This window comes from Solanum verrucosum, unplaced genomic scaffold, assembly GCF_900185275.1.
Source record: "Solanum verrucosum unplaced genomic scaffold, falcon-dt-bn FXZP01000280.1, whole genome shotgun sequence".
NCBI lineage: Eukaryota > Viridiplantae > Streptophyta > Magnoliopsida > Solanales > Solanaceae > Solanum > Solanum verrucosum.
In genome coordinates, this window is record NW_026019982.1 from 2,125,472 (window position 1) to 2,137,599 (window position 12,128).

General features: G+C 31.2%; 2 protein-coding genes across 2 annotated transcripts; one reads left to right on the forward strand and one right to left on the reverse strand.

The window, feature by feature from the left end:
* The first annotated feature begins 856 nt into the window (after positions 1-856).
* On the forward strand, positions 857-2,413 carry LOC125817446 (tryptophan decarboxylase TDC1-like). Its single transcript, XM_049496981.1, has one exon. It carries the CDS (start codon positions 883-885, stop codon positions 2,395-2,397), a length of 1,515 nt encoding a protein of 504 aa, XP_049352938.1. The 5' UTR covers positions 857-882; the 3' UTR covers positions 2,398-2,413.
* A 2,857-nt stretch (positions 2,414-5,270) lies between these two features.
* LOC125817371 (protein DOWNY MILDEW RESISTANCE 6-like) lies at positions 5,271-10,623 on the reverse strand. The gene is made up of 5 exons (XM_049496904.1): positions 10,504-10,623; positions 9,609-9,816; positions 7,103-7,350; positions 6,303-6,627; positions 5,271-5,720 (listed from the first exon to the last, which is right to left on the reverse strand). Exons 2-5 carry the CDS (start codon positions 9,726-9,728, stop codon positions 5,466-5,468), a joined length of 948 nt encoding a protein of 315 aa, XP_049352861.1. The 5' UTR covers positions 9,729-9,816; positions 10,504-10,623; the 3' UTR covers positions 5,271-5,465.
* Positions 10,624-12,128: the final 1,505 nt, after the last annotated feature.

Below are 12,128 nucleotides of genomic sequence, written 5' to 3' on the forward strand. Positions count from 1 at the left end.
CTTCCATACTAGTTTTATCGGAAATGAAATCAAAGACACATGGCATATTAGAGCCTAGAGATGTCAAAAATGAGCTCAAACATAGGTAACCCGCCTAATCCGTCCATAATTTATAAGGTTAGACTCAAGATAATTTGAATTGGGTCCAATCTCAACTCATTCGAACCTTAACCCATTTTAAGAAAATCATCAATTGAGTCCAATCTAATCTCCAATTACAATCCGTTTTAAGACTCTTTATTTGCATTAATGTAACGTATGTTCCTATATTAAAGGTATAAATTACTATTTATTTTATATCTTTTAAAATTTATCTATCCATTTATAACATTTTTGTTATATATTTCTTGAGTTGAAATTCAAATTATGGTTATAAGAGTTAAATAACAATATGTTAAAATTATTGAGATTAAGCAGATTATGACCCAGCCTGATTTTTATCCCATTTGAGCCCAACCATTTGAGCTCTAAGTAAACTTGGACGATTCATGACTCAACCTAATTTCTATACAAACTCATTTTAATATCTCCAATTTCAACTCTATCCGTCAATCGATACCCTTACTGCATACCAAACAAAAGTGGCTGCTTTGAATTTTGATTACTACAACCAATACCAAATTCTCCTTTTTGTCTCAACTCTAATATCTCTCTTCCTAACTACCTTTTTTCCTTTACTCTCTCTTTCCCCATTCAATTCAATCCTCGTCACCTTTTAATTTCTCCTATAAAATGTCCCTCTCTAATTCCCTTTTCCCTAACTTAATTTTTGCTTACAAAGGTAACAAAGATAGGAGGTATAACAGTTCTTCCGTGATCAATCTCATTCTTTTCACTTTATTTAAGCGACTAACGTACCTTAAATTGTTCCAAACATCTATCATGGGAAGCCTTGATTCCAATAACAGCTCTCAAACCCAATCCAACGTCCCGAAATTCAACCCACTTGACCCGGAAGAATTCCGTACCCAAGCCCATCAAATGGTGGACTTCATTGCTGATTACTACAAGAATATTGAGACCTACCCGGTTCTAAGCCAAGTTGAACCGGGTTATCTCCGTACTCAATTACCCGAAAATGCCCCCTACTGCCCCGAATCATTTGATTCAATTATGAAAGATGTCCAGAACCATATTGTCCCGGGTATGACCCATTGGTTAAGCCCGAATTTCTTCGCATTTTTTCCTGCTACCGTTAGTTCCGCCGCTTTCATTGGGGAAATGCTGTGCAATTGTTTCAACTCCGTCGGGTTTAACTGGCTGGCTTCGCCAGCCATGACGGAGTTGGAAATGATAGTCATGGACTGGCTCGCTAATATGTTGAAATTACCAAAAACCTTCATGTTTTCTGGCACAGGTGGTGGTGTACTTCAAAGTACAACCAGTGAAGCGATCTTATGCACGCTAATCGCTGCGCGTGATCGTAAGCTCGATAATATAGGCGCTGATAACATCGGGAAGCTCGTAGTCTACGGTTCTGATCAAACGCACTCTACGTATACCAAAGCCTGCAAGGTAGCTGGTATTTTACCATGCAATATTCGTGCGGTACAAACTTCTATTGAAAGCGATTTCGCTTTATCTCCTGTAGTCCTACGTGGAATTATTGAAGCTGATGTTGCTGCTGGACTGGTCCCATTTTTCCTCTGTGCTACTGTTGGGACCACTTCCACTACAGCCGTCGATCCCCTCAGCCAGCTGGGTCAGCTGGCTGAGGAATTCGATATTTGGTTCCACGTGGACGCTGCCTATGGAGGGAGCGCATGTATATGTCCAGAGTTTAGACGATACCTCGATGGAATTGAACGAGCTAACTCGTTGAGCCTAAGCCCTCATAAGTGGCTACTAAGTTACTTAGATTGTTGTTGCATGTGGGTGAGAGAACCAAACGTGTTAGTCAAGGCATTGAGCACGAATCCCGAGTACCTACGTAATAAACGATCCGAATACGACTCAGTTGTTGATTACAAAGACTGGCAAATCGGTACGGGACGAAAGTTCAAGTCTCTCCGATTATGGCTCGTCATGCGTAGTTATGGCGTAGCCAATCTTCAGAGTCACATTAGGTCCGATGTTCGTATGGCCAAAATGTTCGAAGGGTTCGTTAGGTCTGATCCGAGTTTTGAAGTTGTCGTGCCGCGACGTTTCTCTCTCGTGTGCTTCCGGTTCAACCCGAACAAGGAGCATGAACTGGTGTACATCGAGTTTTTAAACAAGAAATTGCTTGATAGTGTTAATTCAACGGGTCTAGTTTACATGACACACACAATAGTTGGTGGAATATACATGTTAAGGTTTGCAGTAGGTGCTACACTGACGGAGGACAGACATGTAATTTCAGCTTGGAAGTTGATTAAGGAGTCAGCAGAAGCTTTGCTGAGAAGAAGTGTGTTTTAATTAAAAAATAAAAGAAGAATAAATGTTTGGATTTGTGTATGTATTGGCATTTGTGATTGTTTTTTAAATTTCGGATATAGTTCTCTTAATATTTGAAATAAGATTAATCTATCAGCTCTTTGGTGGAATAAATAATGAAAAAAGGGGTATATTTTATTCTTTGATTTATCTATTACAAGTGGTGTTTTTAAAAAAAAGTATTTTTTCTATTTCCTAATTGATGTTTCATGTAAAATATTATAATTTTTCATTCATTTTTTATCCATATTTAAATAAATGAAGGTTTACGTAACTAAGAAATCATTGGAGTTACTTTTACATTCAAGATATTTATTAAGGATAAGCCAGTAAACATATTTTTACTTCCCAGGAGTAAATATTTCTTGTAGTATTTTGGAATCGGACATCCTAGCTAGATCAAGAGACTTACAGATTTCTCCACAGCGGAAGCAGATATGCAACAATCAGAATTCACGTCACTAATAATCGAAAGTCCTCACAAAGCGAATAAACTACTTTTATCCACAACCTAGATATTCTTTAAGGATGCAGAACGTCTTTCTAATTATCCTATCCGACATCTAATGTGAAAAACTCTTTTTTTTTCTTTCTATACTCATAATGGTGTATTTATTTATGTTAAATTAGTTTTTGGACCTAACTCACACCCCAAAAGCTAGCTCAAAGGGAGAAGAATTGTCCAAGCCTTATAAGGAGTCCACCCATATCATTAACCAACAATGTGGGGCTTTTATCATATTCTTTAACACCCCACCCCTCCTCACGTTGTTTTTGGGGGCCTCAACATTGGGTGAGATGGGTCTTGCTCTGATACCATGCTAAATTAAGTCTTGAACCTAACTCACACCCCAAAAGCTAGATCAAAGGGAGGAGGACTGCCAAGTCTTATAATTAGTCCACCCATCTCATTAACCAACAATGTGAGACTTTTGTCATTCTTTAATAGGGTTAGATTTCAAAAGGAAGGATAAACATACCTTCACTAATTAATTCATATGTTTCACTGATTCGAGTTTAATTTAGATTATTTCCTTAACCCTAAGTCACAAACCTAACTCCAAATTTATTGATTTATTGGTCCAAGAAGTCCAAAACTATTCGGCCATTGAGTACTCCAATATATTAATCTTTAGATTATTAGAATCTTAGAATTACGAAGTATTATTTCAGATATAATACCTACCATATATAACTAAAGGATTTAGTAACTTATGTAGCTGATAATGTAAACATTTTTGACATATCAATGGAGTTTAGCTTGTTATAATTAACTATATTTCCTATTTGTAACAATATTACTAATCTTCCTTATTATATATGGAAGATTATATGTGTAGTTAGTTATCTATGATAGTACTCAGTAGTTTAAAAAAGAATTGTATTGTTAGTTAAATCATATTGTACATACAAGGCTAAATTTTTCTTAATGTATTTATAATAGATGATGAACTCAGTGAAAAGCAAGCCTGCTTTTCCGTTACAATTATATGTCTGCGGGTTTTGACTTCACACAGATATAGATCGACAACGCAAGATGTAGCAATAGAACCACCACTAAATAACAACTTTGCAAGATGAGCAAATTACTAGCTAGCTAGGTTGTTGGTTGTTGAACGTTTATGGATATATACATATATAACGTGTAATCAAATCTTAATTTGTAGAAGGAAAATGGCTTACGTTGATGATCAAGCAGCGATATATATTATATATAGAAGATTGACATGAATAATGTAAGCAATTAAGTAGTAGCTCAACAATAGATTGCCTTATATCTGAGTTCGATCCTTATGGAAGGAAGGTAATGTTGTATATGTAATTCAATTTTAATTTACGTGACATTGCTTGATTTGACATAAAAAAAAATTAAAAAGATAAGTTTTAAAATTTATGGTTTAAAATATACCATGGGCATTTGTATAGTTATAAATTATTTCATTAAAAATTTAAAAAAATTACATTATTTCTAAATAGAATTATTTTTTTGCATCTGCCGTTTGATTTGAAATAGCGTGAGGTAATAGAAGCTGGTTTCGTTTCGTGTGTAACCGGTTGAATACTCATGTTTGTAGTCAATTATTATCGGAATAATAACTCTCCCTTCAATATTCATTTTACACAACTACAAGATTAAAAAAACATCAATTTCAAAAGTAATTTAAATAAACTATTTATATTAAATTTATTTGTTTCTCAATTCTATACCTCTTTTTTTCTCACTATATTAATCTCACTCCTTATTTTTTAGGGTAAATGTGGACTTATCAAAAGTTCTCTTTTTTCCATTTTTTGGGTTAATTTGGTCGTACATTTGTAGTTAATTTTCTACTCCAACTTGAAGCGAAGTTTTACGAGTTTCAAAAGTTAATTAATTTTTTTCCTCACAAAATTTTGACATGTTTTCAAGTGAAATACATGTTCATATATATATATATATATAACTTTAATATCCAAATACCATTTTTCTACTTAACTTCAAGTACTATTTTTTTTTTTTCAAATATTGCCATATTCATGTACAAATACATACTTAATTATTTCTTTAACATGCCCGTGCTGATCTATTTCATTTTTCATGGAATAAGTATGTGAAATACATATTTTTTATAATTGGTGGCACGAGAAAATCAAACATAGGCTCTCTACAGGTTCGGATACTATATTAAAATATATACACCATCTTATCCAAAAGCATAACATCACACTATAGTTAACTTGATTATCTCATATTAAAAAATTTCAAATATTCTACACTTAGTATTTGTATTATTTAATAAGCTTTCCAATACAAATATATTGGGACCAATGCTACTGGCTTTCGGAATTGAATAAGATCTTCATAAAGTTGATTATTATGAGTCTTACAACAAATTTTATTGGCAAGTTCAATTAAATGACAAAATCCATAAAGATTATTCAATCGGCTCTAAAGGAATTTCAGGAAGGGCATGCAAAATTATGAAATCCAATGTTTAGACAAATTAAAAGTTCACTAAAAAGATTTATTAAATACGATTTAATTCATACCCAGATTTCTAGCTCCGATTCTAGTTGTCGGAAGAAGTCATTATCTCATGCAACGCACTCTTCCCTCTCTTAACAGTAGTTTGTTGGGCTTTAATATAGTCCTTGTAAACAATGGGCCGAAACGTACTTTCACTCTTTTCTTTGATAAGTGGGCTTGCAGGCTGAACTATTGCGTCCATTGCTGGGCCATGACCCACTCCTACAGAGATACGTGCCGCCTCTGTATTGACTACTCCTCGATGCTCTATGCTCTTGTACTTCCCATTACTCAGTATCTAACAAAATTATTTTTTAGAAACTCAAAATTTATGATAAAGTTAAAATACACAAACTATATAAAATTTAATTAATAATTATGATTAAAAGTGATAAAATTAGATTATGTAAATATGATTCAATCAATTTGCTTAAATTTGTAATTCAATCCATTTTAATCAACCCGATTCAATTTATATAAAAATTAGATTGATTTACGCTAAATATATGACTCAAGTTGACCTATAGAAGCACTGTCAAAATATTCAAATTTTAAAATTTTTTATTTGATACGTTATACATAGTCAAAATAAATATTTTTAAAAATTAAATAAATTACAAGTAAAGTAGGAAAGAAATTAAAACTTACTAAAAGTGGACAAGTCGAGTTATAATAACCCATTGTTTAGTCATCTTGACTCAATCCATCTCAGTTCAAGTAGTCATGAATAAGTTAATAACCCAACCAATTATTAACTTACCATATTTTAAATGATGATTTATCAAAATAATCTTAGAGGTGGGTGATGTTGAACTTTTGACCCTATCGTAATTATTTGACACTAACGATAGTGTGAAAGGAAAAAAATAATAACACTAACCTCCAAATAATCTCCTAGATTGACAACAAAAGTGCCAGGGATACTGGGGACAGAGTACCATGTTTGGTTGCGTTTAATTTGCAAGCCAGGAATGCCATTGTCCATCAAAATAGTGAGACCACCATGATCTGAATGTGGAGCAAGTCCCAATGTCTTGTTTGGCTCAGGACATGCTGGATAATAATTTGAAGCTATCATTTGAGTTCCTTCAACTCCAAGTGACCTTTCTATGTAATCTGGATCAAGCCCTAATCCTTCTGATATTGCTCTAAATATTTTTATCTTAAGTTGCCAAACTTCCTTTAAGTACTCCTTTGCAACTTGCCTTCACACATATACATGTACAAATTGATTAGGAAAATATTAAGAAAATTGTATGTATTTGTGTATCCAATATCAATTTTGTGTATCTGTGTAAACAATATCAATTTTATGTATATGATATTTAATTCATCATGTGTATTCCATATCAATTTCATGTATCTGATATTTATTTCATCGTGCGTATTTTATATCAATTTCATAAGTCACTACATCAAAAATGATCTTTAGTGGCAATTAATTAACGACAATAGTTCAATTGCCACTAAATATGTATTTTTAGCGCCAATTATCACTCTTTGTATATGACTCTTAAAGCCTTTAGCGATATTGTATCTAATGGCACTTGACTAATGTCAGTAAAGACTTTAACTCTCTTTATTAATGTGTCTATTTATTGCCGCTAAAAATTGTTTTTGTTGTAGAAAGTGTAACTGATGTCAAATATCTATAATTAAGCATGATGATAGTTAACTTACTTGTAGGTAGGAGGATTATCTGGCCAAAGGTGATAGCTTTTTGGAAGTGGACCTGCATAGTGCCTGAGAAAGTCCCTCCAATGGAGGTTATGCTTTTTGGTAGTGTTCAAGCTTGTTCCATATCTTACTGGATCCATCACATTTTCTGAACAATATCTCATTTTCTCTTCCAATGGAAGGTTGAAAAATTCTTCTACCACTCGTAACATTTCATCAATCAGGGACACTTCTATACCATGATTAGTCACCTGATAATATCCCAAAGACTCGTTTAGTGTGAGAGTATAAGATATAATAATTTCCGAGATAAAATGGATGACTATTTTATTTTGTGTTTGTTGGAAATATTAGGCCGTCTTTAAATTATTTATTCCATCATTTATAATTTAGTGATATGATTAGTTATCTCATTTACATGATGGAATAACTTATCCTGAAATAATTAATTTCAGATAACTTGTTTCCAACCAAACGATCCTGACGGTTCTAGAATAAGTTCTCACTCTAATTCCTAGTTAGTTAGTGTGTTATGCTTGGTTTGACAATAGTCCTTCTAGATTCCACCTTGACAATAGTCTTTCTAGATTCCTCTGATCTATAGGCAAGAATGTCCATTTCTGCTTACCAACAGATTATCAAAGAACTTTTATACTCTTATAACATTGTATTTAGCTACGTACACATTATCTCAAAAATAATTTTAGCGATAATTAATTTGATAATAATAATTTAATTATTATTAAATATATTTTTTAGTGAAATATAAAAACGCACCTAAATTATCTCCTTTTTTGAATTTCATACCTAACTATTAGAAATACGAAATTATTACCTAAACTATCAGTCTTTAGTTTGAGAAACATATCTCAATGGGGTGTGTAATACAATCTTTAATTAGAAAGACTTTGGCATATGACATTTAACATATATAAAATATTTCACTTTGAAAAAATTAAATAAACTATTAGTATTAGTTAAAAGTTAAGTATTTAAGTTTATATATCGCCAAATTTTTTTTAGCTTTTTAAAATAAATTAAAATAATTTTATTAGCCCTACTTCATCACCCCTCCCCTTGTACCCCCCACCCTCCCCCTCCCCCCGGCATCCATTTTTTTTTAAAAAAAAATTCTTTTATAATTTTAAAAAAAAATAAATCAAACTCACCCCTCCCCTCCCAAGCCACCTACCCCTTTTCAATTTTTTTAAATATTATTTTTAATTAAAAAAAAATAAGTTCTATCCCATCCAATCTAACACTCTGGTCATATATATTCGTTTTGTGATAGATATGTACATATATTTTAGAAAAATATTTTTTTCTACTTGTGCACTGAATATAACATAAATAAAAATTTCATTAAGAAAATTTTTGTGACAAGTAGAAAATACTTTCCTATATATATATATATATATATATATAACATAAACAAGAAAAAGTTGAGAGCGGAAGGTTAGGTGTGGTGAGGTAAGTTTATTTTTTTTAAAAAATAATATCTAAATTTTTGCCATGTCAGCGAAAAATGTTCAATACATACTCATTTTGAACAATAAAAGTGTTCAATAGGTACACGCCTTAGTTGAGGTGTTTAAATGAATTATGCGGACAACTTTAAGAGGCAGCAGATAACTTAAGCCTTAATTTAGAAAGACTTTGGCATATGACATTTCACATATATAAAATATTTCACCTTAAAAATGATATTTTTTCTACTTGTGCACTGAATATAACATAAATAAAAGTATTTTTTTTCTACTTGCGCACTGAATATAACATAAATAAACTTGAGAGCGGAAGGTTAGGTGTGGTGAGGTAAGTTTATTTTTTTTTAAAAAATAATATCTAAATTTTTTCTTGCAAATTGTGGGAGGAGGGGGAGGAGGGAGGAGGGGGAGGAGGGATGGAGTATTTTTTATTTTTTTTAAAGAACTTTTATAAATGAAATTTTAAAAAATAAAATAAATTTGGGAATGGGGTTAGGGGTTTGTTGTGAGAAGAGGTGATGGAGTGAGGTAAGAAAAATATTATACTTTATTTTTTTTAAAAAACATTTTGTTTTTGGACTAGTAAAACTTTAATTTTTTAACTTTTAACTAATATTAATAATTTATTTATTTTTACCAAGGTGGAATGTGTTATTCATGTGGAATATGATGTGACAATTTTTTAAAATAAAAGAGAGTATTTAGTACACAGTACACACATCATTAAGAAAGTGTGGTAAAGGAGATATGTGTGTTTGTCAAACTAATGAGTTATATTTTATATGAAAGTCACATTTTTAATAATTTAGGTATGAAACTCAAATAAAAGATACTTTAGGTGTGATTTGGCACTTCACTTTATATATTTTAAAGACAATTATTAATGAAACACTCTTTGAAAATGTCGTTAAAGCCTGAAGCAACATTGAATTCAATAACAATTCAATTTTATTTTTTTTATTAATGTGCATATTTATTATCGCTAGAAATTATTTTTATAAAAGAGAGAGTTGGGAACTTACCCTAAAGAATCCCCATTGAGCACAAGCAGAACTAATGGCATGTATAGTTGATAGTCTTTGTTCATCAGGTCCATTGAGTCCACCCAAATCTATAATTGGAATGGAACCATCAATCGCCATAGATGGCCTTTCACCTTCTGGAATTGGCAAACAAACTCCAAAGGCACCATTTTCATGTCCTTCGAATTTTCAACTAGGTACTTTACACCTTTTTTGTAATCAATGTCATAGTAATATTATTAGTCAAAAACTCAAAATGTTTGTTACAGTTTATATCATTCTTTTTTAAATCAGTTCTAAAAATGACATATTTTCATATTTAGTGAAATGATTTATAGTCGTACAATATTTCTCACTTTGTTTAGACTATAAGTTTCGAAAGTTTTAATTTCTTAAACTTCGTGTTAAGTCAAACTAATTTATATATACGGATGACAAAATCAAACTAACCCGACCAACCCATTTAGGTTTGGATTGGTTATTGACCCAGCCATTTGTTACCTCAATCTATTGAAAATTGGATTGATCTGTAACCCAAATTGATTTTTGAAAAAAATTATCAAAATATTTTTTAAAAACTTTTTTTTCTTTTTGATTTTGTATGTTATTAATAAAGAAAAAAAAATTGTTAGGTACTTAAAGCTTATAAAATAGGAGTAACAAATAAAGCTATAAAAACTTAGTAAAAATTGAACAGATTGGGTTATGACCGGTTACTAACCCATTACGTAACCAGTTTTGACCCAATCCATTTTGGATTAGGTTGGATCTTGATCCATTTTAACCCGTCCAAATTTAAACCAACCAATCCAATTGCTAACCCTACTCATATAAAATGGGACAGAGTATTAATAGAGAATGAGGGAGAAGGAGAAGCAGAAATTAGTCAATATACCTTTGTTGCCCTTGTTCCAGTGGTTGGATTCAAGTGTATTTGCCATGGAAGCAGTTTCCAAAGAATAGATTACTAGGTTCTCTCTTTTCAGCTTACTTTCCCTTTTGCATTTTATTACTCTCCCTGTTATTAATACTTATAAAAACTTACTTTACTATATGAGAAGAGACGAGTGAGGAAGGATTAAGGGTAAAATTGTCTTTTAAAGTTGCATAATGTCTTCTCTCCATATTTATTAAGTGTCAAAAATATAATGTTTTATTCCTTTCTTTTGAGTTTCATAACTAAACTATTGAGAGTGTTGATTTTATATCTAAACTATTATTTATTAGTTTGAGAAACACACATCAGCGATTGTGTATGTAATACACTATCTATTTCATTTGTAAGAACCTTACCACATGGCATTCCTCATGATAAAATATTTCATCGGGATAAAAATTAAATAAATAATTAATATTAGTTAAATGCTAAAGATTAAAAAAATAATATTATTTCTTACAAAATTAATATTATTTCTCAAATTAATAAGTGATAATTTTGGTATGAAACTTACACTCTCAATAATTTAGGTATGAAACTGAAGAAAAAAAATACTTATGTGTATTTTTAACTCTTATAAGGGTATGCAAACTTCATTCACTTATAATACACGAAAAATCATTTTCAAAAGTGTCAATCCTTAATAAACTAGACACAGGTGCCTGTGCTAGCACGAGTTTAATATTTTAGTACTTTTTTATTTTAATTTATGTGATATAGATAGAATTTAGAAAGTTGATTAAATTTTAATATGATTTTTAGATATTTAAGTTGTCAATTACTTTTTGTTTGCATAAATTTATTGTGAAGAGGTCCATTAAGATGTCCATAATTAATATATTTTTCGTTATCGATCGTTGATTTTTTACTCAAAGTAGTTACAAGATATAAACAAATATTACCGATATTCAAAATAATAAAGCAATAACTAAAGAATATGAATTTAAAACTAAAAGTCATAGCTAAAACAATTTCATAATTTCAAAAAAATTATACACTAATCAAATTAAAGTAGAATAAAGAAATAAATTTTAATTTTTTTTCCAAAACACGCTGAAGCAGAAACGTCGATGGCAACGTACATGCTTCAACGCGAACTAACAAAGTAGAACAGAAGAAATAAATTTTTTAATTTTTTTTTGAAACATGGTGAAGCAGGCACGTCGATGGAGACATGCATGCTTCAACACGAATTGTCGACGTGTCTGCTTCTGCGTGAAGTCTTGAATTTAAAACTAAGGGCTCGTTTGGTGTGAGGGATTAGAAATAATAGTGATGGGATAAGGAAATAGTGATGGGATAAAAAAAAAATTATGTTGTTTGGTTGGCAAGTCCGGGATAACTTATCCCGGGATTAATAATTAGTACCGGGATAAGTTATCCCTCCCCATGGGTGGTATAGTAATCCCGGGATAACTTATCCCGAGATAGAATAGGTAAATGACAAATATGTCCCTTTAAATCCTTTTTATATATCATTTTTTTACATTTATGTATATTTACATTTTTTTTAATACCATGTATAATAATATTTACTACTCCTTATTTTTATGATAATTATACATATTTTTCTATTAAAAAAT